Source organism: Mustelus asterias, chromosome 3 (assembly GCF_964213995.1).
Source record: "Mustelus asterias chromosome 3, sMusAst1.hap1.1, whole genome shotgun sequence".
Classification (NCBI taxonomy): Eukaryota; Metazoa; Chordata; class Chondrichthyes; order Carcharhiniformes; family Triakidae; genus Mustelus; species Mustelus asterias.
In genome coordinates, this window is record NC_135803.1 from 97,151,945 (window position 1) to 97,174,349 (window position 22,405).

The window sequence follows — 22,405 nt, forward strand, 5'->3', positions numbered from 1 at the left end:
GTTCCCTGGGCCGGATGGGATTTATCCCAGGATTCTCTGGGAAGCTAGGGAGGAGATTGCAGAGCCTTTGGCTTTGATCTTTATGTCGTCATTGTCTTACAGGAATAGTGCCAGAAGACTGGAGGATAGCAAATGTTGTCCCCATGTTCAAGAAGGGGAGTAGAGACAACCCTGGTAATTATAGACCAGTGAGCCTTACTTCTGTTGTGGGCAAAGTTTTGGAAAGGATTATAAGAGATAGGATTTATAATCATCTAGAAAGGAATAATTTGATTAGGGATAGTCAGCACGGTTTTGTAAAGGGTAGGTCGTGCCTCACAAATCTTATTGCGTTCTTTGAGAAGGTGACCAAAGAGGTGGATATGGGTAAAGCAGTTGGCGTGGTATATATGGATTTCAGTAAAGCGTTTGATAAGGTTCTCCACGGTAAGCTATTGCAGAAGATACGGAGGCATGGGATTGAGGGTGATTTAGCGGTTTGGATCAGAAATTGGCTAGCTGTAAGAAGACAGAGGGTGGTGGTTGATGGGAAATGTTCATCCTGGAGTTCAGTTACTAGTGGTGTACCGCAAGGATCTATTTTGGGGCCACTGCTGTTTGTCATTTTTATAAATGACCTGGAAGAGGGTGAATAAGGATGGGTTAGTAAATTTGCGGATGACACTAAAGTCGGTGGAGTTGTGGACAGTGCGGAAGGATGTTGCAGGTTACAGAGGGACATAGATAAGCTGCAGAGCTGGGCTGAGAGGTGGCAAATGGAGTTCAATGTGAAAAAGAGTGAGGTGATTCACTTTGGAAGGAGTAACAGAAATACAGAGTACTGGGCTAATGCTAAGATTCTTGGTAGTGTGGATGAGCAGAGAGATCTAGGTGTCCATGTGCATAGATCCCTGAAAGTTGGCACCCAGGTTGATAGGGTTGTTAAGAAGGCGTACGGTGTGCTAGCTTTTATTGGTAGAAGGATTGAGTTTCGGAGCCATGATGTCATGTTGCAGCTGTACAAAACTCTGGTGCGGCCGCACTTGGAATATTGCGTACAGTTCTGGTCGCCGCATTATAGGAATGATGTGGAAGCATTGGAAAGGGTGCAGAGGAGATTTACCAGGATGTTGCCTGGTATGGTGGGAAGATCTTATGAGGAAAGGCTGAGGGACTTGAGGCTGTTTTCATTAGAGAGAAGGTTAAGAGGTGACTTAAAAGAGGCATATAATGTAACCCCCTGCTGACCACTATATGGGGCGACTATTTAAATATTCAATCAACAGGATCCCGAATTCCTAGCGGTTGATGTTGATTTGGCTAATTCCCTGTTTACCCATAAATGTCAGTACTGTAATCGGAATATCAAAAATAAATTTAATAACAAATATCATTAACAGACATAAAACAGTGAGCTCTGATCTATAACCGTTGGGCCCATCCATTGGTGCACACATGGGGAAACTCATCCTCAGTAACACATTTGTAGATACTGTTCCAGTTGGACTGTATAGTCCCCACCAGTTACTCACGACACCCACACACAGTCCAGGAGAGACACACGTGTGGAAGATGATGCCGCAGGAAGCAGAGATGCCGCGAGCTATCCGTGCAGCAAAGTAGGTCGAGTGCGCTGAAGGCTGTCCTCCTCGGCAGTAATGAAAAGAACAGGCATGGGAACGCCTGGCTGCCTTTCACTCCAAACCGAATTCTCACTGCCTGGAAAAAGCTCTCTCTCTCCACACTCCCTCTTCAGCTCTGCCTCTTCAGCTCTGCAGCTGCTTCACTTCCTGGCGCCTTTTTTTCCTCCCGCCCCCAGAGCAATCCCATTGGCCCAGCCCACATCACTCAACCAACAGCATCCTGTTCACAGCACCCGCCTGGCAAACAGGACACTGAAACCCACAAGGGACAAAGAACACTGGTAAATGTCTTCCCCACAAATTTTCCTCAGTCCCTTACATTCTCCCCCCACCAAAAATACAGCATGCCCCCCTGCTGAAGTACATGACATAGGACCCAGTTAACCAATTACACCATGTACCTTATAGTGTGATGACTGGTATAATAGTGGGTGAAAAGAGTGGTACCTTATTTATACATGACGAGCACTGAGCAAAGGAGTTACACCACCATGTATGATAACTATTGCAGTGTTCAGGAAAATGCATAGTGGGTGGCGTAGCTGAGTGAACACTTGTATGTCCTACTACTACAGACTTTGCACACGGCTCTCCCAGCTTTGTATAATGGAAACGGTCTGCTGGCTTTCTCTCTCTCTGTGATCTCCTTATCTCTGGTTCTGGATTGGTTATGTTACATGTGTCTGTAGTGTAAGTGCCCTCAACAGAACTGTCTGATTCTACTTCCCTTTGCTCAGTTACTACCTCTTCTATCACAACAGGTAGCCCTTCTGAAGATTCTGAGCTCGCTGCGACTTCTGTCACTTCTGTAGCATTTGTGGGGGGATTGGACTCTGTAGGCATGACATCCTGTTCTGGTTGTTCACAAATTCCCTCCGGATTGTCAATGATCAAGTCCTCTGGGTAATGTCCATACTCTGACTCCGAGTCTGAAGAGTTTTGATCTCCCAGGGGCACATCAGCTGCGGAGTCATCTTTGTGAACCTCAGGAGTTTGATTCCTTTCTTTTGCTTTTCTGCGCCTGAGGGCTCTTGGAGAGGGAGTAGGCTTTGAGTCAACCTCAGTGCTCAATTGGACCTCTTGTCCCAGGGGCAAAGTATGATTTCGGTGCATGACCTTAATGGGTCCCGAACCATCTGCAGGCTTTAGACGATAAACAGGAAGATCAGACATTTGACTCTCAACCACATAAGGATTTGCACTCCACTGATCAGCAAGCTTCTGTTTCCCTTTCAGGCCAAGGTTTTGAATGAGGACTTTATCCCCAGGCTTCAAGCAATGGTAGCGCACTCTCTGGTCATACCTTTCCTTGTTACTTTGGTTCATTTTAGCGGAAGTGGCTTGGGCCAACTGATAGGCTGCTTGCAGCTCTTTCTTCATCTTAGACACATACTGCAAGTGGGAAGTTGTTGAGGTCCCATCCGCTGACACGCCAAAGCAAACGTCCACAGGAAGTCTGGCTTCCTTCCCGAACATTAAAAAGTAGGGTGAATACCCGGTAGCTTCATTTGGGGTACAGTTGTACGTGTGGACCAGATGTGCAATGTGCTGACTCCATTTGGACTTTTGACTGGGCTCAAGAGTTCCTAACATGTTCAACAGGGTTCTATTGAACCTCTCTGGTTGAGGGTCACCTTGTGGGTGGTATGGTGAAGTTCTTGATTTCCTCACACCCAACATGGTCAACATCTCTCTCACCAACTGGCTTTCAAAATCCCGACCTTGGTCTGAATGTATGCGAGTTGGTAGGCCGTAGTGAATGAAGTATTTCTCCCATAGAGTTCTGGCAACCGTTATGGCTCTCTGATCCTTGGTTAGGAATGCTTGTGCATACCGAGTGAAGTGGTCAGTGACTACCAACACATTGCACACATTGCGGGAATCAGGTTCTATGGAGAGAAAGTCAATGCATACAAGATCCATAGGGCCTGAACTTTGGATGTGGGAAAGTGGTGCTGCTCTCTGTGGCAGAGTCTTTCTCTTAATGCAGCGTTCACATGTCTTACAGTATGTCTCTACGTCTAGCTTCATGTGGGGCCAGAAGAATCTGTCACAGACGAGTGCATAGGTCTTGTCAAATCCCAGATGTCCATTGTTGTCATGCAGTGACTTCAGAATCATACGGTGGAACTGCTTGGGGAGCACAAGCTGTCGCCGTAAGTTAGGTCAGACTGTTTGACTGTCCTGTAAAGCAGACCCTGCTCGATTGACCACTTCCCCCACTCTCGTTTCAGAAGTGTAAGATCAGGATGGTTTGTCTGTATTTGACTTGCCGGTGCCTTCCGATTGACAGCTAGCCATATTTCTCCTATACACGGGTCGCTTTTCTGAGCAGCTTGAAGCTCTGCTGGACTGAAAGTGGGCAGCTGATCAGCTACTACTGCAACGGTATGACAGAAAGCCTTCGGAACTGCAGACATGCGCCCCTATTTGTTCGATCACACATGGATAGGAGTGTCCTGCTCGTGTGCTACTCGACACAGTCTGACAGAGAGCCCGCACTCCTGGAACTGGGATTTCTTGCCATTCATCATCTGGTGTCATGCTGTCATGTGGGCGTCGAGACAACGAGTCTGCGTCAAGGTTATGCCGGCCTGGTCTATACTTAAGGCTAAAGTTGTAGGTGGACAGTGCTGAGAGCCAGCGATGACCAGTGGCATCCAGTTTAGCTGACGTTGTGACGTATGTCAGGGGATTGTTGTCCGTTCTGACTTGTACAGTAGCTCCGTAAAGATAGTCATGTAGCTTATCCACAATAGCTCACTTGAGAGCTAAAAACTCCAGTTTGTGTGCTGGATAGTTTTTCTCAGATGGCGAGAGACTTCTGCTGATGAATGCAACTGGGCGTAGACCATCATCATGCTCTTGGTATAAGACACCACCTAGTCCGTCCAGGCTAGCATCCACGTGCAGAATGTAAGGCTTCTGTGGATCTGCGAACGCCAATACAGGGGCTTTGGTGAGCCGAGTCTTGAGTCCTTGGAAAGCATGTTCGCATTGCTCACTCCACCGAGAGCCAAAGGGTTCAGAAGGCTTGAAGTAAGTCTTGTCAGGTGAGTTTGCAGTCTGACTCCCCTTGGAGTGGGGACGGGGAGGATATCCTTGAAGGAGTCCGTTGAGGGGACGGCAGAGTTTGGAGAAGTCCTTGACAAAGCGGCGATAGTAGCCACAAAATCCAAGGAAGGATCTGAGCTCTGTCACCGTTTGGGGTCTTGGCCAGGAGACAACAGCCTCTACCTTGGATGGGTCTGTCGCTATTCCGTCCTGCGACACTACATGTCCAACGTAGGTGACAGAAGTCCTGCCAAACTGGCACTTGTCAAGCGACAGCTTCAGACCTTCTTCTTGGAGCCGGTCAAGCACTTTGAGCAACCGCTCCTCGTGTTCTTCGAGAGTTCGTCCAAACACAATGAGATCATCCAGGTACACCAACACCTCCAGAGAGTTCATGTCGCCGACAGTACGTTCCATGACTCTCTGAAAAGTGGCCGGTGCTCCTGAAATTCCCTGAGGCATGCGTTCGAACTGATAAAAACCCAACGGGCAGATAAAAGCGGTCTTCTCCTTGTCAGCCTCACTCATGGGTATTTGATAGTACCCGCTCCTCAGGTCAAGGATTGTGAACCATTTACTCCCAGACAAGCAGTGAAGAGCGTCTTCTATCCTTGGGACAGTGTACTGGTCCGGTATTGTTCGAAGATTAAGGGTTCGGTAGTCCACGCACATTCGTACCTTCCCTGACTTCTTGCGTACGACTACTATTGGCGATGCGTAGGGACTACGCGATTCAGAGATGATGCCATGGCTTTGTAGTTCCTGTAGGTGCTGGCGCACATCCTCAAAGTCAGCAGGCGACAAGCGACGTGACCTCTCTCGGAAGGGCCTTGCATCCTTCAGTCTTATTTCATGTCTGGTGCTTTTAGAACAACCTACATCCCACTTGTGCTGAGAGAAAACCTCTTTCCTCTCCATCATTCTCTCACAGAGACGCCTCCTTGCCTCCTCTGGCATAGGAGAGGCTCCAAAATCAAAAGAGGAAGGGGTCAGTTCGATTGCAGCTTTATCCGCACACTGGGCCCTCGGCAGAGGAACAGGGGTTACTGGAGTCCCACGTTTCAAGGAGATTTCTCTGGATGACAGGTTCTTCACAGTCACAGTAATGCGTCTGCTGGAAACAACTGATGCAAGATGAACCTCAGGCCTCACCCACAACTCTTCAGGGGAAAAAGTGTCAATAGGCTGATCTACCAGTGCTAGCTGGTCTGTGAAATCACCAGGAAACTTTGGGAGGCCAGTGACTTTAAACACTTGTCCTGGTTGCAAGGTGATTGGCTTGTGCTGGGTAAACCACACAGTACCATGCTTGTCTACCCCTTCTGTTGTTTCAGACTGGGTGAGTGTCTCATAAGCTTCTCGGAGGACGGGGTGTATGGTCAAAGTACCCAAGAAGCGTTCTCCCGCCTGTTCTTTATAGGACTCAACCAACTCTCTCACCAGCCGGGTATTTGTCCCCACCAGCACGGCAATGTTGTCATCTTTCACAGGGTCAGGACATACTAAGGCCAAAGTGTCAACTGTCTGCGGCACTCCGGTTACAGCGCAGTGAACTCGAGTTGTATGGACAGGTAGCCATCATATGGGTATTGGTGAGAGCTTAAACCCCATATTTCCAGGTCTTCAAGTGGCTGGAGAGGCAAGTGTTTCAGGTAGGTGTCGTAGAAGTTGCAATACAAAATGGTTACTTGGGAGCCACTGTCAAGCAAAGCTCTTGCATAAACTCCTCCTATTTGCACAGGTACACCAGAGATGGGCCCCACTAATCCTGCAGGTAACTGTTTTGAGCCTTGCTTCGCTGGGGGTGGCCAGTGGGTGGAACGTATTTCACACGGAACCAAGCACCGTTCCTTCACATGGCTCCTGAGAAGTTTCCCTGCTGTCTGCTTGCTTTGATCAGCTTCTGATTCACTTTCCTCAGATCCTCGAGTTCTTTGCACTGTCTCCTTGTATGCCCATCTTGCCCACACCTGTAGCAAAAGATTCCTGCTGGCAGTGGTTTGGACATTTTCACTCGGGGCGACGCGTCCCGAACAGCAGCTTCTGGCGCTTGCTGTACGGACCCAGTCCTTGCTGTCGTACTTTCAGATGTAGGGGTAACTGGAACGGCGCTCAACAGTCTGGCCACCTGAGAAGTCAGTTCCCTTACCTCATTTCGTAGGCTGTTCAACTCAGACGTAACTGAGGACTGCGGTACACTGGCGGTGGCTGCGGTGGCAGTAGCTTTCACCCCTTCTCTGGCGCTAATCCAATTTTCTTCCTCTCTTACCTCCCGTATCAGCTGGAAGGAGGAAGGGGGTTTGTCCAGGGTGTGGCTCATCCTTACACGCAGAGCAACCATGTCTCGAGTGGGTGCACCCTTGACTAGCTGTTCCATCCGAGCTCGATTCATGTCTGCAGCCGTAATTCCTCCCTTAAGAAGAGCACGATGGAGAAGTTTGTCAAGGCAATATAGAAAAGCAGAGAGTTTTTCTCCTTCATCCTGGTGTGTGTGTCTGAACTTGGCCAAGATGTTGGCTCCACTCTCTGTGGTGCCATAAGCTGCGTCCAGAGCAGATAAATAATTGGTGGCCGTAGCAGTGGGAGTGCTAACTTTCAAAAATCGAATGATGTCAGCAGCAGGCCCTTTTAAACTCTCCACTATACGCTGTCTCTTGGCGGCGTCAGTGCATTGCCACTCATTGATCATCTGGGTAGCCTGCTCCATCCAGGCATCGTATTCTTCCTCACCTGGGGGTACAGGTTTCAGTCCTGAAAACAGTCTCAGCTTTCTGTAGCTAGGCCCATCGGTAGACACTTGTCCACCAGTTTGCCAATAGCAGTCACTAAATCCATGTTCACATCCACTTTGGGAGCTTGATTTTCTGATACTATGGCCTGAAAATCCTCCATTGACTTGCCTTCCTGTTGTAGTAGTAACAACAGCTTTGGATGGAAAGCATCCTCTTCAGGAACAGCATCCTGTGTGTCCAAGCTTTCTAGCGTATGCACAGCCCATGGCCCAGCTTCTCCTTCAATACCTACATCTGGAGGTACAGTGTCAGGGGTTAAATCAATGCTAGTCTCCACTAGTATGAACAACTGTGTGCCAGTAGAATCCCCACGGCGACCACAAATCTTGGTGCGACCAAAGACTTTCACTGTGTTTAAGACCCTAGCAATGGTCTCCTCACTGGTATCTATTGGCACATTGCTCAGTAATATGCCACAAGAAAGACTGATATTCTTTTGGCGGCTCCAGTCAGCAGCCTGAGAAAAATCCATTGTCTTAAGTGAGCTACTAACACTGTAAAACTTTTCCTGTTGTAATTACTGGGTTAACTGTTATTGACTGACGGGGGAAAAAAAATTTATTTGACCTGTCTGGTAAACAGGAATGTTCTCAGCGGTGCCTCCAAAAATGTAACCCCTTGCTGACCACTATATGGGGGCTACTATTTAAATATTCAATCAACAGGATCCCGAATTCCTAGCGGTTGATGTTGATTTGGCTAATTCCCTGTTTACCCATAAATGTCAGTACTGTAATCGGAATATCAAAAATAAATTTAATAACAAATATCATTAACAGACATAAAACAGTGAGCTCTGATCTATAACCGTTGGGGCCCATCCGTTGGTGCACACATGGGGAAACTCATCCTCAGTAATACATTTGTAGATACTGTTCCAGTTGGACTGTATAGTCCCCACCAGTTACTCACGACACCCACACACAGTCCAGGAGAGACACACGTGTGGAAGATGATGCCGCAGGAGGCAGAGGTGCCGCGAGCTATCCGTGCAGCAAAGTAGGTCGAGTGCGCTGAAGGCTGTCCTCCTCGGCAGTAATGAAAAGAACAGGCAGGGGAACACCTGGCTGCCTCTCACTCCAAACCGAATTCTCACTGCCTGGAAAAAGCTCTCTCTCTCCACACTCCCTCTTCAGCTCTGCCTCTTCAGCTCTGCAGCTGCTTCACTTCCTGGCGCCTTTTTTTCCTCCCGCCCCCAGAGCAATCCCATTGGCCCAGCCCACATCACTCAACCAACAGCATCCTGTTCACAGCACCTGCCCGGCAAACAGGACACTGAAACCCACAAGGGACAAAGAACACTGGTAAATGTCTTCCCCACAAATTTTCCTCAGTCCCTTACATAAGATGATCAGAGGATTAGATAGGTGGACAGTGAGAGCCTTTTTCCTCAGATGGTGATGGCTAGCACAAGGGGACATAGCTTTAAATTGAGGGGTGATAGATATAGGACAGATGTCAGAGGTAGGTTCTTTACTCAGAAAGTAGTGAGAGCGTGGAATGCCCTGCCTGCAACAGTAGTGGACTCGCCAACATTAAGGTCATTTAAATGGTCATTGGATAAACATATGGATGATATTGGAATAGTGTAGGTTAGATGGGCTTTAGATTGGTTTCACAGGTCAGCGCAACATCGAGGGCTGAAGGGCCTGTATTGCGCTGTAATGTTCTATGTTCTTGTGTGACACCTGATTAAAGGCACCTTATCGAAGATTTTTGTAAATCCATTGGTTTCCCCTTGTCTACCTTGTTAGTTACAATCTCACAGATTAATGCAGCATGATTTCCCTTTGATAATTCAATTTTGACTCTGTCTAATCATGTTGTGATTTTCGAAGTGCTCTGTTACCACATTCCTAAATAATTGATTCCAGCATTTTCCCTTCTACTGATGCAGGCCAACCTTTAGCTTGTTTATTTGTTGTCACCATATCATTAGTGGGGCCAACCTAGGTACAGCAAGTAATTAGGAAAGCTAATATGTTATCATTTATTGTGAGGTAAATTCATTACAAAAGTGGGGAGGTTATACTTCAGTTGTACAGGGCATTGGTGAGACCTCATCTGGAGTACTGTGTACAGTATTGGTCTCCTATCTAAGGAAAGATGTAAAAGTGTTAGAAACAGTTTAGAGAAGGTTTACGAGACTAATTCCAGGAATGGGCAGGTTGTCTGATAAGGAACGGTTGGAGAGGTTAGGTTTGTATCCACTAGAGTTTAGAAGAGAAAGAGACGACCTGATCAAAACTTTTAAGACGCTGAGGGGTATTGACAGGGTGGACTTGGAGGGGATGTTTCCTCTTGTCAGGGAATCTAGAACAACGGGTCACTGTTTAAAAATAAAGGATCACTTATTTAAGACTGTGATGTTAGTGCCTCTTTAAGAAAGGATTTTTTGAAAAACATGATTCCTGCAGCTCACAGCTTCAAAAGGTTTCTTAGCTCACAGCTTCAGTGATATAATTGTTGCTGACTTAACTGGTATTGTCCTTTTATTGCTTCTTAATTGACTTAAATGGGGTTGTTTGTGCTTACTCTGGGATTAGTTTTAGGATCCTGCATTGTCAGGAGAAAAGGTCATGTGTTTTTGGACAATTTTTTATTCCAGTGAGTTTAAGGTTTCAGTTTGGAGAAGTCTGAGGCTGCAGTTTAGTTTTTAAGTTTTAGCAGGGGCATCAAGCAAGCAAGAAGCTGAAGTCTCTCTCTCTGTCCTATTTGGAAATTCTGCTGGTTAACTCAAGGCAATGTTTTGCCTTCTAGAAGGAAAGTGCAGGCTTCAAAAAGACTCGATTCCAAGTCAAGTAAGATTTTAATTTATGCTGTTTTAAGCCTGTGAAAAGAGTTTTGTCTAGAACGGTTTTGGTTTATTGGAACAGCTGTAATATTCAATTAAGGGTTAATACATTATTGTAGTTGAGTTCTTTCTGTTTTTTGTTTGTAATTGATAAAAGGTATTGCTAATTTTCTTTCTGTACATGTTAACTATATTCTTAAATCAACTTTGTTTGATAAAAGTTCCCTAGTGGGTTGTTGAATCAAACCTGAAGTGAAACATATCATGCTCATCCTAGCCAAATTCAAGATGCAAAACTTATGGTTTGGGCGGTCTCCATAAAGTACTTTGGAGCTTCTAACCTGAATCATAACAAGACGGAGATGAGGATTTTTTTTTCCTCTCTGAGGGTCTTGAGTCCCTAGAACTCTCTTCCTCAAAAGGCAGTGGAAACAAGAATATTTGTTTTTTTTTAAGGCAGAGCTAGATAGATTCATGATTAACAAGGGCATGAAAGGTTTTTGGGGGTAGGCAGGAATGTGGGGTTGTGGTTACAATCAAATCAGCATGAGCTGGCTTGAGGGGCCAAGTGGCCTATTCCTGAATCATAGAAACCCTACAGTGCAGAAAGAGGCCATTCGGCCCATCGAGTCTGCACCAACCACAATCCCACCCAGGCCCTATCCCCATATCCCTACATATTACCTGCTAATCCCTCTAATCTACGCATCCCGGGACACTAAGGGGCAATTTAGCATGGCCAATTAACCTAACCTGCACATCTTTGGACTGTGGGAGGAAACCGGAGCACCCGGAGGAAACCAATGCAGACACAGGAAGAATGTGCAAACTCCACACAGACAGTGACTCAAGCCGGGAATCAAACCCAGGTCCCTGGATCTGTGAAGCAGCAGTGCTAACCACTGTGCTACCGTGCTGCCTGCTCCTAATTCATAACCTGGCCCATAGTTCTCCATTTTCTCTCTTCCCCCCCTTTCTTGAATAGCAGAATTACCCTCTTTCTTGAATAGTGGCGTTACATTAGCTACCTTCCAAACCTTGGGACTGTTCTGTAATCTCGGGAACTCTGGAAGATTAAAGCCATTGCATCCATTATCCCTTTAGCTCATTCATTTGTTCTCACCATATCATTAGTAGAGCCATAGGCATCATCTTGCTTCTTCTCTAGTTTGTTTCAAGTCTCCCTAAGTCCACATCGCAATGTTATCCACCCATCCAATTTTACTCCTGCCTGACAACAGAGGCAGTGGAGCTATAAGAGGATTTGGCAGTGAGGTAGAGTTTGTCAATGTCTGTGTAAGTGTGGAAACTGATATCATGTCTTTGGAAGATGTCACTGAGAGATAGCATGTTTGAGAAATAGAAGGGAGTCAAGGGCAGATGCTTGGGGACTCCAGAAGTTATTTGGGGGCAAGATTTGAAGACAGTTTGGGAGCTTCCTCATCTATGACTAGATTGGAAGCAGATGGGAACATTTGCACGGAGCTAGGATTGTCCTTTTCTGGAGGACAATGTTGTAATTAACTGTGTCAATTGGTGCAAGAGAGATTGGGAAGTTTGAGTGGATAGTGCACCATGGTAATGGAAGATACTATTTGTGATTTAGATTTAGGGACATTTTAATATTGTGGAAGAGGTGGAACTTGATTGGAGGAGATTCAGAGATGAAGTTGCAGGAATGATGGATGCAGATATTGGAAACAAAATAAAAATACATTCAAGCACTTTGGAGTGGAAAGGAAGGATGATAACCAGGCGGATGATTTGGAAGGACAGGTGGGTTTTTTTGAAGAGGGCAGGTGGTGATGACAGATTTGAAAGGTGGGACACAGTACCCAAGGGGGGCAACAGTTTAAAATCTCAACTGGGATTGCAGCCAGGAAGGGTAGTGGCAGGTAATCATCAAAATTCTGCTCAGGAGTCTAGAATTTAAATCATACTATGACTTCATGTCTTTGTCAAAAGGTAATTTTTCAAAAAGATCTTTGCCGAACTCAAGAGTATACAAAAGTAAACTTTCTTTTCCAGCTGTAACATAGCTGTATGACAACTACCTGCTTTGTATACATTTAATTCTGTGCTTCTGTGTATAATGTAGCAATTTCAGTTTGTATAGTTTAGTCCTGATTGTCATACTTTCATATTTTAACTGACAGTAGACTTAGTTGGATTCCAATACACATTTTACTGCAACACAGGTGAAGATGTATCAAAAACAACTGAAGTTCACTCACTAATTCCTCAGCCATAGTCTAGACAGGACCTTCTATTCGCGATTTCTCAGCACCCAATTAGTTGGTGCTTTGAAATCAATCATCTGGATTTTTGAGACATCTCCTTGCTACTTGCTCCATTTTGTTTTGTGACCTACCTCACTAAAAGCAGTGAGAGCATGAAACAGTGGCAATATAACACGACGATTGGGAACTCAGTGTGTGCTTATGCAAAGGTAGGCTGGCTTTAAGGCTGCCTGTGGTCAAACAGCTATCTGATCTCAAAAGAGAAAACACTGGAAAATCTCAGCAGGTCTGGCAGCATCTGTAAGGCGAGAAAAGAGCTGATGTTTCGAATCCAGATGACCCTTTGTGAAAGCTAAAAGGCATAGAAAGTGGGAGATATTTATACTGCAGGGTGAGGGAATGAAAGATGAGTCATGGCCACAGAAACCAGGGGACAAGACTGCTAATGGCTGTCCAGAGAATAAAGGATGTGAATGGCCAAACGGCAGAGAAGTTAAAATGAAGATGTTGGGGGAGGGGGAGGGGGAGGAAAATGGATGGGACAGAGGTAAGATTTAGAAAAGGAGAAGCAAAGGGGGAAGAAAAGGTAAGGGAGGGGGATAGAGTGGACATAGAACATAGAACAGTACAGCACAGAACAGGCCCTTCGGCCCACAATGTTGTGCTGAGCTTTATCTGAAACCAAGATCAAGCTATCCCACTCCCTTTCATCCTGGTGTGCTCCATGTGCCTATCCAATAACCGCTTAAATGTTCCTAAAGTGTCTGACTCCACTATCACTGTAGGCAGTCCATTCCACACCCCAACCACTCTCTCCGTAAAGAACCTATCTCTGATATCCTTCCTATATCTCCCACCATGAACCCTATAGTTGTGCCCCCTTGTAATAGCTCCATCCACCCGAGGAAATAGTCTTTGAACGTTCACTCTATTTATCCCCTTCATCATTTTATAAACCTCTATGAAGTCTCCCCTCAGCCTCCTCTGCTCCAGAGAGAACAGCCCGAGCTCCCTCAACCTTTCCTCATAAGACCTACCCTCCAAATCAGGTAGCATCCTGGTAAATCTCCTCTGCACTCTTTCCAGCGCTTCCACACCCTTCTTATAGTGAGGTGACCAGAACTGCACACAATATTCCAAATGTGGTCTCACCAAGGTCCTGTACAGTTGCAGCATAACCCCACGGCTCTTAAACTCCAACCCCCTGTTAATAAAAGCTAACACACTATAGGCCTTCTTCACAACTCTATCCACTTGAGTGGCAACCTTTAGAGATCTGTGGATATGGACCCCAAGATCTCTCTGTTCCTCCACAGTCTTCAGAACCCGACCTTTGACCCTGTAATCCACATTTAAATTAGTCCTACCAAAATGAATCACCTCACATTTATCAGGGTTAAACTCCATTTGCCATTTTTCAGCCCAGCTTTGCATCCTATCTATGTCTCTTTGCAGCCTACAACAGCCCTCCACCTCATCCACTACTCCACCAATCTTGGTGTCATCAGCAAATTTACTGATCCACCCTTCAGCCCCCTCCTCTAAGTCATTAATAAAAATCACAAAGAGCAGAGGACCAAGCACTGATCCCTGCGGCACTCCGCTAGCAACCTGCCTCCAGTCCGAAAATTTTCCATCCACCACCACCCTCTGTCTTCGATCAGATAGCCAGTTACCTATCCAATCGGCCAACTTTCCCTCTATCCCACACCTCCTTACTTTCATCATAAGCCGACCATGGGGGACCTTATCAAACGCCTTACTAAAATCCATGTATATGACATCAACTGCCTTACCTTCATCAACACACTTAGTTACCTCCTCAAAAAATTCAATCAAATTTGTGAGGCATGACTTGCCCTTCACGAATCCGTGCTGACTATCCCGGATTAATCCGCATCTTTCTAAATGGTCGTAAATCCCATCCCTAAGGACCTTTTCCATCAATTTACCAACCACCGAAGTAAGACTAACTGGTCTATAATTACCAGGGTCATTTCTATTCCCTTTCTTAAACAGAGGAACAACATTCGCCACTCTCCAGTCCTCTGGCACCATCCCCGTGGACAGTGAGGACCCAAAGATCAAAGCCAAAGGCTCTGCAATCTCATCCCTTGCCTCCCAAAGAATCCTAGGATATATTTCATCAGGCCCAGGGGACTTATCGACCTTCAGTTTATTCAAAACTGCCAGTACATCCTCCCTCCGAACATCTATTTCCTCCAGCCTATTAGCCTGTAACACCTTCTCTTCCTTAAAACATGGCTCCTCTTCTTGGTGAACACTGAAGAAAAGTATTCATTCATCACCTCGCCTATCTCTACTGACTCCATACACAAGTTCCCACTACTGTCCTTGACCGGCCCTAACCTCACCCTGGTCATTCTTTTATTCCTCACATAAGAGTAAAAAGCCTTGGGGTTTTCCTTGATCCGACCCGCCAAGGACTTCTCATGTCCCCTCCTCGCTCTCCTAAGCCCCTTTTTCAGCTCATTCCTTGCTAACTTGTAACCCTCAATCGAACCATCTGAACCTTGTTTCCTCATCCCTACATAAGCTTCCCTCTTCCTTTTCACAAAACATTCCACCTCTTTCGTGAACCATGGTTCCCTCACTCGGCCATTTCCTCCCTGCCTGACAGGGACATACCTATCAAGGACACCCAGTATTTGTTCCTTGAAAAAGTTCCACTTTTCATTAGTGCCTTTCCCTGACAGTTTCTGTTCCCATCTTATGTCCCCTAATTCTTGCCTAATCGCATCATAATTACCTCTCCCCCAATTGTAAACCTTGCCCTGCCGTACGGCCTTATCCCTCTCCATTGCAATAACAAAAGACACCGAATTGTGGTCACTATCTCCAAAGTGCTCTCCCACAACCAAATTTAACACTTGGCCCGGTTCATTTCCCAGTACCAAATCCAATGTGGCCTCACCTCTTGTCGGCCTATCCACATATTGTGTCAGGAAACCCTCCTGCACACACTGCACAAAAACTGCCCCATCCGAACTATTTGACCTACAAAGGTTCCAATCAATATTTGGAAAGTTAAAGTCCCCCATGACAACTACCCTGTGACCCCCACACCTATCCATAATCTGCTTAGCAATTTCTTCCTCCACATCTCCATTACTATTTGGGGGCCTATAGTAAACTCATAACAAAGTGACCGCTCCTTTTCTATTTCTAACTTCAGCCCATACTACCTCAGTGTGCAGATCCCCCTCGAAGTGCCTTTCTGCAGCCGTTAAACTATCCTTGATTAACAATGCTACTCCTCCACCTCTTTTACCAGCTTCCCTACACTTACTGAAACATCTATACCCCGGAACGTCCGACAACCATTCCTGTCCTTGTTCTACCCACGTGTCCGTAATGGCCACAACATCGTAGTCCCAAGTACCAATCCACGCCCCAAGTTCATCTACCTTGTTCCGGATGCTCCTTGCATTGAAGTAGACACACTTCAACCCACCTTCCTGTCTACCGGTACCCACCCTTGACCCTGATACCTTCCCCAATACCTCACCACCCTCAACACTGACTTCTGGACTACAACTCCTTTTCCCACTCCCCTGACAAATTAGTTTAAACCCCCCTGAAGAGCCGTATCAAATTTCCCTCCCAGGATATTGGTGCCCCTCTGGTTCAGGTGCACCCCGTCCTGTTTGTACAGGTCCCACCTTCCCCAGAATGTGTTCCAATTATCCATGGGGGAGAAAATTATGGACGGGGGAGAAAAATGAAGAAAGACAATAAAGAAATATAAAGTAAAGAACAGTAAAAAATCAAATGAAATAGAATGAAAACAAAGAGGTCAAGGTGGGGTGGAGCAAATCATCTGAAGTTATTGAATTTGATGTTGAGACCGGAAGGCTGTAAAGTGCCCAGCCGGAAGATGAGATGCTGTTCCTCCAGTTTGCGTTGAACTTCACAGGAACATTGCAGCAAACCAAGGACAGACATGTGGGCATGGGAGCAGGATCGTGTGTTAAAATGGCAAGCAACCGGAAGGTCAGGGTCCTGATTGCGCACAGACCGAAGGTGCTTAGCAAAGCGATCACCCAGTCTACGCTTGGTTTTTCCGATATAGAGGAGACCACATTGGGAGCAGTGAATGCAATTGACCAAATTGAAAGAGGTGCAAGTGAAACACTGCTTAACCTGGAATCAATGTTTTGGATCTTGGATGGTAAACATGGACGAGGTAAAGAGACAGGTGTTACACATTCCACGATTGCATGGGAAGGTGCCATGAGTGACAGGAGAGGTGTTGGGTATAGTGGAGGAGTGGACTAGGTCATCCCGGAGGGAATGGTCTCTGCGGAATGCTGACAGAGGGAGTGAAGGGAAGATGACAACTGTCTGCTTTGTATGTATCTAAATTCTGTGCTACTGTGTACAATTTAGCAATTTCAGTTTGTTTAGTTCAGTCCTGATTGTCATGCTTGCATATTTTAACTGATAGAACATAGAAAAAATACAGCACAAACAGGCCCTTCGGCCCACAAGTTGCGCCGGTCATGTCCCTACCTACCTAGGCTTATATATAGGCTTACCTATAACGCTCAATCCTATTAAGTTCCATGTGCTCCCCCCCCCTTCACTACCTTTTCTCTCCCTTTGCTTCTCCTTTTCTAAATCTTACCTCTGTCCCATCCATTTCCCCCCCACCAACATCTTCATTTTAGCTTCTCTGCCGTTTGGACATTCACAACCTTTATTCTCTCTGTGGACAGCCATTAGCAGTCTTTTCCCCTGGTTTCTGTGGCTATGACTCATCTTTCATTTCCTCACCCGCAGTATAAATATCTCCCACTTTCTATGCCTTTCAGCTTTGACAAAGGGTCATCAGGACGTGAAATGTTCAGCTCTTTTCTCTCCTTATAGATGCTGCCAGACCTGCCGAGGTTTTCCAGCATTTTCTCTTTTGGGATCAGATTCCAGCATCTCAGTAATTTGCTTTTAGCTTTCTGATCCTGGTGGCCTAGTCCTGCACATGAAAAACAGTTTCCTTAGCAAGATGTGAGGGAAATCCACAACAGCTGGCAGCTTCAGGAAAGAAATGTGGGTGGAATTGAATAAATTGCATACCTCCACGTCGAATTTGGTCATATCAGCCTTCCACTTGAATAGATCCTGCACCGCTCCACCGAATTCTCTGGCTGCCTCCATTGAGGTGAAGCTGTGCTTTTCCCCACTTCTGTTGCAGGTGACCCGAAACCGAAGTAGTCCACAGGGTTTCCCTCCGTCCTCATCTACAGTTTTGGTTTTGTCTTTGTCAGATGGAAACTCCTCAAGTGAAACCTCTGCAAGATCATTTAGTTCCATCTGATTGGTGACTGCATCGCTGGTTAGTGAGGTGAGCTCTTTGATTTCAGGGGGCTGATCACCACTTGCCTCAGAATTGGAGGGAGGCAATCTTGTCCTAGCAGTTGGCTGATCTCCGGTAGTTGTTTGGTCAGAGGGAACAGACTCCAACTGGCCATTTTTATTTTTGTCAATCTCTTGTGTTACTTCTAGACTTGGGTTCCCTGTTCGGCTGCTTTTCCTGCGCTGGCCTTTTCTCTTCTTCAGGCTGTTGTTCAATTCCCATACTGTAAGAGGACAAGTCCACAGAAGCTGGCCAGTCAACTGTCTGAGGTCCTCTAGTACATTTTCCTGTTGAAGAAAATGACATACTTAAAAGCAAAGAAAATAAAATCTAGGATGACACTCATACAGTACTGAGAGAGTGCTGTATGTCAGAGGTGCCATCTTTCAGATGATACATTTAAATTAAGGCTCTGTCTGTCCTCTCAGTTAGGCAAAATCTCAAGGCACTAATTGGCAGAAGAGCAGGGATTTGCAAGGTAAAGGTAAACTAATGGGCAGTTACCCTTTATCATAAGAGGGCTGGAATACAAAGGGGGTAGAAGAGTAAGGGCAAAGGGTATAGAGCTCTGTTCTAGGCACCAGACCTCAGGAAGAATAAACTGGTCTTGCAGTGGATGCAGCACAGATTCATCAGAATGTTATAAGATGGGAGTGTTAAGTAATGAAGAAAGGTCACAGACTAGATTTATATTTTCTTGAATCCAAGACCACAAGGTGATTAATTGATGTGCTTAAGATGATGAAAGGCTTTGATAGAGCAGATGAAGTGGGAAAGTCCTGACTAAGGAGGCATAACCATAAAATTAGATCCAGGCTGTTCAGGGATGATGCCAGAAAGGATTCCATCAAACAAAGAAACGGCAGTTGAAATCTGGGAAACACCGCCCACCCAACCGCTACCAAAAAGCCAATCCAGATGTCATTTGAACTCTTCAACACTAAGATTGATAGCTTTTTGTTGAACAGTGGTTATTAAGAATTATCGCTGTTATGGTACATACCAACTATCATCTAACTGAATATGGGACAGGCTCGAGGATCTGAATAATATACTTCTACTCCTACATTTTTCATTATTCTGAGTTGAGCTAGCTGATCTCAGCCATGATAGCAGTTAGTTTTTGTCGCTCCTATTAGGTTAAACATGAATTCAAATTCCTAACATTGATCACGACAGATGGACTCTAGAGAACAGGGTGGGACTCAACCTGATGCCCTCCCTAAGTACACACAAAGAATGGTAACTTGGACGAGGTACTGTGGGCAACAGTGTGCCAAAAAAAGCCAGGGCCTACAGGAGAGGAGTTGCGATGGGGAAGGAAAGAAGACAGCCAGAGTAGACCAATCGCTTGAAAAAGGTGACAGTCCCAGAAATCTGACAGCTTAGAAAGGCCTGGATCCTAAACATGACGATAACAAACAACTACAAGAGCTTTGTACCTTAAGATTTAGAATACTGGAAATACTAGCACTCGTATTGAAGGAAAGAACAGAGGAAAGCTGGAAGAAGGAAACACAAATGCTGAAGGCACAAATTCGGTGGTGCATTCCTCAAAGGGCAAGCTTGAATTTTGACATTTTTAATCCTGGTTAAATTTAACATCTTTATATTTGTCAGTTAGTAGACCATCATTTTCCCAAAGCATACTGTAAATCTCTCCCCTCCAATCAGCTCCTGCCTCATTTTGGAGTTACTCAAGTATCTCTGAACTAATTCATGGGGACACCGATTTTCATCCAACTCTTCTGCCTTTCCCCATCCCTCTCCACTCACCCTGCACTCATCTCCTCCTCCAGTTTAGATCAAGCTGATAAATCTGCATTGTTTCATTCAAGCTCTCACTGGCCACCAAAACCAATCTCTGTTTAAGTTGCTGCTATTCATGCCAGTTGGTGCTGGCTTTCTCTTCCCTCTTAAATCTCCACAGCTCACACCACACACACACACCAGTATTCTTTCCCCTATCCTTTCACTTCATACTAACAATCTTCTTCACAACCTCAAAGTACCATTCCTACCTTCTAACCTCCTTTTCATTTCTCCCCCTCCCCTTCTTTTCCTTCAAAGCAGGGGATTCACCAGCTACTAATGGGGCAAAGCAGGAACTTCATTACCTGCTAATGGGGCAAAGTGAAATCTTCACCTAGAGGCAGGGATCCCAGCCACTGTGCAAGGCAGGCAAGAATGCTTGTTGTTGTGGGACCTGCTGACCTAGTCTAGCCTAGGTCACTGCCATTAACGGTGCTCAGTAGCAAGGGTCTCCAAGATGCTTTACATAGAAGTGAAGACAGGACAGGAAAGCTAGGACACAGCCAGGTTCATCACAAATTTAGTCAGAAAAGGCACATGAAGTGTCAGGTTCATACAGTGATGTTTGACTTTTGAGATTTTTATTTATAAAGTATTTTACCCATGTTAACATTGAATTACTTTACTCCTTTGGTAACACATTTACCTTGGATTCACCAAACTGGTAATGAGGAATCTCCTGGATAACAACAAATAAATTATCAACAGATCGCAAAAGATGAATCTGAAACAGAGAAAAATTTCCATGAATTAGCAATTGAAGGAGCAGTTATCAGTTGTGAACATAATTTCAGTGGCCTCCCTGATGGCTTATTCACAAACAGATTTGCATTTATAAGCACTTTTCACATCCTGATGTGATTCCACTCTGGCTGTGAAGAATAATGATGTGGAGATGCCGGCGTTGGACTGGGGTAAACACAGTAAGAAGTCTAACAACACCAGGTTAAAGTCCAACAGGTTTCAGGTAAACCTGTTGGACTTTAACCTGGTGTTGTTAGACTTCTTACTGTGTGAAGAATAAAGCACTTTTTGCAATCACTGTTGTAATGTAGGAAATACAACAGGCAGTGTGTGCACAGCAAAGTCCCACAAACAGTGATAAGAAAAATGAGACGTTGATGAAGGAATAAATATTGCCTTGTAACCAGAGATCTCACCACCTTCCCCTACTCAGAGTGGCATTCACTCCACCTGAAAGCACAAACAGAACCTCAGTTTAACATCTCATCCAAAAGATGGCACCTTCAACAGTGCAGCATTCTATCAGTACTGCACTGAAGGGTCAGCCTAGATTAAATATTCAAGTTTTTGAGAGCAATCCACAAGGTGTTGACTCGGAGGCAAAGTATGCCCAATTGAGCAGACCACAAAGGCTCATGATTTGATTCCCAAATGGAAAGAGAAAATAACACACAAAGAACAATATAAACCAACCTGTAAAAGATTATCCATTGAAATGTCAAAATAGATCTTTCCTCGATTCTTGCTGATCCTGGACTCAGATCCAATTTTTTCCAGGACTTCGCCAGCAGCGGTGCTCTCGAAGCCAGTAGGAACTGTTGCTCCGATGGTGACCCAACGTTCCTGTGAGCAATTAGGCTGCTTTGTTTCTACATCCCTATTTTCAAGAGGATCGTTTTCCAGTTCAGGGACCATTGATGCTGCAGTTGGTCCATCTGCATCTCCGTTAAGCACAGACATCTCCTCAAGAATTAAAAGACAAGGACTTTCATTTATTCAGCAGTTTTCACAATCTCAAATCATCCCAAAGTGCTTTACAGCCAGTTAATTAACTTTTGGTCATGTAGTGTGCTGTTGTAATGTGGACAACACAGCAGCCATTTTGCACACAAAGATCCCACAAATCATAATGCCCAGATAATCTGCCATACTGTCGTTGGTTGAGAGAACATCGTAGTTCTTCTTCAAAATAGTGGCACAGTATCTTTCACATCCTCCTGAGAGGTCAGACAGTTTAATATCTAATCTTGAAAGAAGGCACCTCCAACACTGCGGCACTCGTTCAGTACTGCACCAGAATATCTGCCTGATATTCCCAGTGCTGCAGTCTCTGGAGTGGTGCTCAAATTGGCAACCTTCTGACAGAGTGGATGTGATCCCCCCCCCCCCCCCGGCCCCCGGCCCCCGGCCCCCCAAAGCCACAGATAATACCTGGGCTGTGAAGAGACAGAATAACGCTGAGCCACAAGGATCTGTATGCAGGAAAGGACAGAATGGTGTCAGACTGACTCCGTGCACTCCCAATCCGGACTCTGCTTCCTCCGCCTGTTCACACACGGACCCAAATCAGGGAGCAAGGGAAAGATTACAAAGAGCGGTAAGGAATAAATCAGATCCCCATCCTCACCCTCCAGCCTCTCTTGTCTGTCTGTCCCCTGACCTCCGCCTCACCCGCTCCGCTCTTCCGGTTGCCAGGGCCGCCGCTCACTTCGGCCGGAAACCCATGGCCACAATCGGCACATGCGCACAGAGTGACTGACTGCGCGTGCGTAATGAACCGCCCTCTCTGCTGTGTGTGGGGGTGAGGTTTACAGTCAGAGCCGGGAGGGGATTACCCTATTATCACATTGCACAAATTGGTATACTTAATGTTCAATGGTAGACACTCTACTGCTTAGTGAAAAGTGTTTACATGGAGTCGTACTGCACCATGGGCAACGAAAGTACCTGGGCTTTCATAGCATCTTGTACAT

The 22,405-nt window shown here is 45.7% G+C and overlaps 1 protein-coding gene across 13 annotated transcripts in view; it reads right to left on the reverse strand.

Moving 5' to 3' along the window:
- Window positions 1–22,163, reverse strand: part of thumpd3 (THUMP domain containing 3) — a 51,849-nt gene extending 29,686 nt beyond the window's left edge. For 4 of the 13 annotated variants that reach the window (XR_013497452.1, XR_013497453.1, XM_078209385.1 and 1 more), the window contains exons 1-4: window positions 22,060–22,161; window positions 21,126–21,392; window positions 20,335–20,412; window positions 17,597–18,163 (exon numbers count right to left, since the gene is read on the reverse strand). Coding sequence is in view for 7 of the 13 variants with exons in the window: in XM_078209385.1 (XP_078065511.1) it covers window positions 17,597–18,163; window positions 20,335–20,412; window positions 21,126–21,392 (912 nt within the window). In the remaining 6 variants the exon portion in view is untranslated. Of the gene's footprint in view, window positions 1–17,596; window positions 18,164–20,334; window positions 20,413–21,125; window positions 21,396–21,863 lie in introns of all 13 variants that reach the window. The other 9 variants (XR_013497454.1, XR_013497456.1, XM_078209386.1 and 6 more) reach the window with 5 other exon arrangements.
- Window positions 22,164–22,405: the final 242 nt, after the last annotated feature.